General features: G+C 42.4%; 1 protein-coding gene across 1 annotated transcript; it reads left to right on the forward strand.

Moving 5' to 3' along the window:
• The first annotated feature begins 3,168 nt into the window (after positions 1 to 3,168).
• LOC149165920 (3-dehydrosphinganine reductase TSC10A-like) lies at positions 3,169 to 5,989 on the forward strand. The gene is made up of 6 exons (XM_089429978.1): positions 3,169 to 3,249; positions 3,937 to 4,012; positions 4,152 to 4,429; positions 4,743 to 5,009; positions 5,350 to 5,556; positions 5,639 to 5,989. Exons 1-6 carry the CDS (start codon positions 3,169 to 3,171, stop codon positions 5,987 to 5,989), a joined length of 1,260 nt encoding a protein of 419 aa, XP_089286104.1.
• The last annotated feature ends 300 nt before the right edge of the window (positions 5,990 to 6,289 follow it).

Consider the following 6,289-nt stretch of genomic DNA (forward strand, 5'->3'; position numbering starts at 1 on the left):
TTTTGAAGAAGGCAGTTGGGCAAGGACCGATTGGAGGAGTTTCCCACATCAATGTCAAGAAACTTGATTCTTATGATGGGGTGAGAAGCACAAAAACACTTGGTAATTTCTTATGGGATATGGAGCAATACTTGGAATGCTTGGGGCTTACTAATGAAAAGGCCAAGGTGAAAGTAGCTGCTCAATTCCTTACAAAGGATGTCAAGATGTGGTGGAGAAGGAAAGTAGACCAAATTTCACATGGTGATGTTGAGGACATCTCTACTTGGGAAGGAATGAAGGAAGTGTTGCAAACTCACTTTAGCCCACAAAATGAGACTTGGGATGCAAGGACAAAGATCAAGTACATTAAGAAAATAGGGAGTCTGCAGGCATATCAACGAGAATTTGCAAGTGTGGTCTTGGAACTACCTGATATGGTGGAGAAAGACAAGGTGTTCAACTTCATCATTGGATTGAAACCTTGGGCACACAATGAGGTGAAGAGGAAAAAGATCAAAACACTTGAGGAGGCATTTGCTGCAGTTGATAGGCTGGTGGACCATTATGATGAAGGGACTAAAGAGAAGAAGAAGAAGTCCAATAAACTGAAAGAGAAGACTACAAAGGAGGATATTTCAAAAGTAGGTTGCAAACTGAAGATGAAGAAACATCTGAAGTGTTGGTTGTGCGAAGAAGAGCATATGGTGAAGAATTTTCCTTCAAGACCAATTGTGGAAGCTTTGGCACAATCTAATGGAAAGAAGAAGGAAGAACTAGTGGTTGGGATGATGCAAATATTAGGGGATGCAACAGCAATAACGGTTATCCCAAGGCGCGATCCTGAGAGGAACCAATTAGAGTATGTGGACATGAAGGTTGGGCAAGGCACTTTACTTAGTATGGTGGATAACGGTGCGAACCATAACTTCATTAGAGAGGAGGCTACAAGGAAAGTTGGGTTGAAATTTGCACGAAACCCAGCTCGTCTTAAGACAATGAACTCTCCACTGGACAAGGTCATTAGCATTGCAAATAATGTGGAGGTATGTATTGGTGTGTTGTTTGGGAAGATCGAATCCACAATAGTACGAATGGATGACTATGAGGTAGATCTAGGGATAGAATTCATGAAGCAGTATGAGGCTATGATGGTGCCACATATGAAGTTGTATATTTATGATGGACGGGAGGATGAACCATTGGGGGTACCTATCGTAGCATCTATGACAGCTGGGTGTAAATTGACAACGATGGGTGTGTAGGAAATCAAGCAAGATGAAGAAGTCTATGAGAGGTTGAACTGTGCAGAGGAAAATCTCATGGAGCAGACACATGTTATAAGGACATTGTCCGATAATTTTCTGGACTTGGGAGGCAGACTAGAGGCAATGGGATATGTGAAGCTAGAGACTTATGAGGAGAGTCGGGAAGCATACATGCAAATATTGGAAGAGGAGGATCCTGACAGATGGATCGAGTTGTTAGAGAAGGAGGATGGACAACCTTCGGCTTTCCCATCCCCTCCCTCTTTCTAGACTAGCATGGGGATGAGACTCATTGTCTTCTCCTCATGCAGTGACTCCCCTCTAACATGATGGGCAGACACTTGGGGCAAGATAGATGCGATTGAAAGCAAGATGCTATGATAGTCATGATGATATGAGATGCATTTGTTCTTGTGGAGGAGGTTCTACGGTTTGATTAGCTACCCAACTAATCACCACCACAAGGAGATCCAACACATGATGTTCTTGCAAAGTTGGACAAGATTTTGGCATGGAGCAAGTCATGGGCAGAGCTATCTGGGTGTTGATATATGGATATTTGTCTTAGTGATGGAGGTTGTTGAGATGGTGTTGTCGAGGACGACAACATTTTTAGAGTGGAGGAGGACATCAAGGCCTCGAGTTGGAGAGCGCCCAAGAGAGTTGAAAAACCAACGACCTCGATTAAAGGTGTGTGGATGTGCCCGAGATGTGCGACATGTGCCCATGTTTGGTTAAAGGCGACTTGGGTGGAGCGTTCGATTAAAGGCAACTTGGAGGTGCACGTTCGGTTATGTGCGACTCGTCGTCGGTCAAATGCGACCTGAGCATAGCGGTCATCTAAAGGCGACGAGCGATCGCACATGTGTAGCAGGCGTGTCGTGTGGCAGGTGACTGCCCGATGAGACGAGCAACCAGGCTGAGGTGACACGGGGGAGTCGGGTTGAACAAGCAAGTCACTGAGCATTGCGATGGGCAAGTCACCAAGCAGTGAGACAGGCAAGTCATGTTGCAAAATGGAAGGTTAGCTTGGGTAGACATATGGTGAACAAGCATGTCATATTACATTGGAAGGTTGACCACATATACATGTGGGTATGCTGACCCATGGGTCGCACCAACTGACGCGACAGTTCAGCAAACACATTTAGCAAAGGTATATAAATACGATGGAGTGAGGAGCTCACAAGGCATCATCAAACAATGCAATTCAGAACATAAGAACATGACCGGAAAGGGGAGAACTGAACCACAGGCGGTAGGTAGGGTGAGCCATAGAGCTGAGGGACTGAGATGTTTGTCAGGGAAGGCAAGTCTGGGTTTTCTGCAGGTCGGGTTCAAGGAAAATTTTAAGGATGGAAAATTTTCTTGAAGTTTAAAACATTGGCGAATCTCACTAATCCCTAATATGAAAATTATAAATGTTTATTGATATATTTGTAAAATTAATCAAATTTATAATTATTTTATATATAGTCTCTATATAATGTTGGCGATTTTTAAGGTAAAATAATTTCACATTCTAAAATTTGGGCGAATCGTCTTTTATAAAATTGGAAATTGGCGAATCTTTTTTGTGGAAAAATCATGGAAAATTAGCCCACTGGGCGAACATTAGCCCCTAAAATTTTCCATGGTCGGGTTGCACATTGCAGGTCGAAATGAGACCGCAAGTGGAGGGCGAGCTAAAGGGCGGGCGCTGCGGGTAACAAGTGTCACTGGCAGCTTTGGCGCAGGGCGCTACAACAAACCTGAGCCTGCTACAAGGGACTCGAGGATGCTATAGCAGACCCGCAGGTCGGGTGAACCCAGAACGAAGTTAAGGCATGCAAACTAGGCGCGAGTGACCCGAGGGCCACTACAGCAAACTTCGGGATGTGTCCTAGGCGGAGTGACACGATAGACTACGAGTTTAGGCAGAATGTGCAAGGCATGCACGGTAGCTCGGGTAGAGCGTGTAGGTGGGTACAGTGGTTCGGTGGAGTGCACGACAGGTGCATGGGTAATTGTAAAACTATGCAAGCCAAGTCTTGGAGGTTGGATGAGTTTTGTAAAATATTTTTGTACAATTGAATTATAGAATGAATTACATTGGGCAGACTCGTATATTTGGGAGTTGCCCCTCCCACATATGATATGTGTGTACATTGTTGATGATGTTTTCCACTGCATGATAAACACTTAGTGAAAATTGGTTAAGTGTTAGATAAGGGTAACCCGTGGACTTAAATATTGGTGAAAAAAAAAGTTTAGCAGTACTACACCCGCCACATTGTTGGTTGGAAGACACCATCTAGATAAGAACGTTACAAGTGAAGTGCAAGCAACCCCATTTACTCCCAAAGCTCATAAGAGGGAGTGGTTGGGATACCTCCATGCAGCATTCATGCCACATCCTAAAGACTTATATTTTATTTAAACAATTTTTAGATTTTTGTTAAATTCTTTATGATTTATTTAAACAATTTTCAGATTTTTTTCAAATACTTTAATTGTATAATGAATGAACATTGGTGGAGTCGAGTGGGGGTGCCAGCCAACATCATTGACTCCCAAGTCTCATAAAGAGGGAGTGGGGTGGCATACCGCCATGCAATATTCATGCCACATCCTAAAGACTTTTGCCGTTATATTCATGCTTTATACAGCTATAGAGAATCTGAACATCTGTCTATGTAACCGGTGACAGAATATGAGGGAGGTTGGCCAGAAAAGCCATGTGCGCAAGAACAGAGAATCTGCAATCGGGGTTAGGGTTGCCAGTGGTATCTCCCTTTCCACGCGTCTGATATTTTATTTTCGTACTAACTTCACATTAAATGCGCAGAGAACACTGGCGGTCTTTTGCAATCGGTCCGATCTCTATATATTGTAACAACATATTATACAGGGTTGTGTAACCAGAAATGGATGCTTGGCTGGTAATGGTGATCTGTATACCCATCAGCATTATCTGTTGCGTGATCTTTTGGAAGCAGAAATGCCAGAGGATCCCGAGCCTAAGAGGCAAACACATTGTGATAACAGGAGGATCAAGGGGCATCGGCCTTGCTATTGCAATGGAGGTTCTTGAAGAGGGAGGATACGTGACCCTCATCTCTAACAGTTCTTCTCAAATTGATGACGCCATTTCAGACATTGCTCAACAGGGAAAATATTCTCTGGATGAAGTTTGCACAATGGTAGGGTTCTTTACATTAATATCTGTATAGCTTTCTCGTTTAAAAGCTTCTTGATCATATTCTTTCTGGATAAAGTTTGCACAAAGGTAGCGTTCTTTACATAAATTTATGTATAGCTTTTTCGTTTAAAAGCCTCTGGATCACCGTCTTTCTGGATAAAGATTGCACAAAGGTAGTGTTCTTTACATAAATTTCTCTACAGCTTTTAACCACCTCTTGGATCATATTCTTTCTATATATATATATATATATCTCTGGTCTAAGGGAATTTAATCATGAAATTATGTGGAATTATCTGAGCGTTATGGTGAAGGTTGCAGATGTGGGGGACTATGAATCCATTTCAACAGCTATAAAGGAGTGTTACGAGTGGCGACCTTTCGACGTTGTTATCTGCAACGCAGGAATAGCTAGAATAGGCTACATGGATGAAATCAACATTACAGATGTGGATCTCGTCATCCGCACTAATATCAGCGGGGTAGTCTACACCGTTCATTCTTCGTTGCCATTGATGAAACAGCGGAGCAGCAAGTCAAATCCGGCATCCATTGTTCTCATGGGATCGCTGGCTTCTATGGTAGGAAATCTTTAATTTTATCGAAAATCTTTTTACTTTAATTTAAGAAATGGATGTGAATCCCAATTCCATAATGCTTAGATTGCTCCCTAAGGGATTTATAGTCTAAATTCCTTTAAAGTTTGATCGAATAATCAAGAAACAGATCTGAACCGAAATTTCATACTAAGATTGCTTTTTAAGGGATTTACAGTGTAAAGTCTTTAAAGATTTTTGAAATAACCTTTTCCGAAGGAAATTTTCCCCAAATTTAATCTGAATGGATGATGCCGAAATCAGCCGAAGTACCTTGCAAAGCTAACAAGTTCAGTTATACATGTGGCATGATATAAAAATGCAGCATCCAAGCTATGGTTTTGCCATATACACAGCCACTAAACATGCCCTTACAGGACTGGCCGAGTGCCTAAGGTTTGAGCTGTTGCCTTTCAACATTCGAGTGACTCTTTGCTGTCCAGGCTTTGCAAAGACACCTCTCGTATCAGAATGTCAATCGATTATTATTGAAAGGACGCCTCTCCTTCCAGAAGGTCCATCGATTCTCTGTGCAATTCATGCTATTTTATTTTTTTGCTTCTTTTTGTGCCCGGATTAGGCGGGCTTCTGTTCTTTGTTGCGAAATATTAAAGAAACCGAATATATTTTCCACGGCTCAGAGGAGAAACTGGCAGAATCTTGAAAGCATCCCCGCGATCATGAGAGTGATGGACTTTTACAATCCGGACAAACTGGAAGATCCGAAGGACATTGCAAGAGCCACCGTCCAAGGGATCAAGAAGGGCTCGTTTCTGGTAGTAACAAGTCCCGGTGGACTTTTAGTGACCACATTTTCCCGTGGCCTGTTTCCAGCAGAATCAATCTGGACTACAATAATAGAGATCATTATCTTCGCTTCATTGAAATTGACGATGGTCACATATTTATTCAAGGCGTTTGTCTGTAAAACTATTCGTCAACAACGATGCAGGACCACCCCATAACGGGGTTTGACAAGTTAGGCAGAAGCAACAGAGCCATCCAGCTATGGCGATATAAATATTCCAAGTTGTTCATTGAACTTTTGAGCTTTTTGAATCTATGTATTTGTTTCCATCAGGAGGTAAAGAAACACCCTGCAGCATAACCTACCTTAAGCCTTAAATGTCACATGGGGTGTGTACACTTTGTTGTTTCTGAAGAGACAATCTCCAGTGGTATTTCATACTTTTCTATAGGGTTGTTGCTTTGCCGCTGTTCTCCAGGATGGTAGTTCATGGCTGTTAATTTCCATTTTTTGCAAG

The sequence above is a fragment of the Pinus tabuliformis genome, chromosome 5_1, assembly GCF_031772625.1.
Source record: "Pinus tabuliformis cultivar Carrire ecotype Pingquan chromosome 5_1, CPIR1, whole genome shotgun sequence".
Classification (NCBI taxonomy): domain Eukaryota; kingdom Viridiplantae; phylum Streptophyta; class Pinopsida; order Pinales; family Pinaceae; genus Pinus; species Pinus tabuliformis.

Excerpts from the sequence above, each read along its gene's own strand:
- LOC149165920 (XM_089429978.1), top strand. The coding sequence starts at position 3,169 with ATGTGCAAGGCATGCACGGTAGCTCGGGTAGAGCGTGTAGGTGGGTAC. Across the intron at positions 3,250-3,936 it reads AGTGCACGACAGGTGCATGG|AATATGAGGGAGGTTGGCCA; the intron begins GTAATTGTAAAA and ends AACCGGTGACAG. Across the intron at positions 4,013-4,151 it reads CGGGGTTAGGGTTGCCAGTG|AAATGGATGCTTGGCTGGTA; the intron begins GTATCTCCCTTT and ends TTGTGTAACCAG.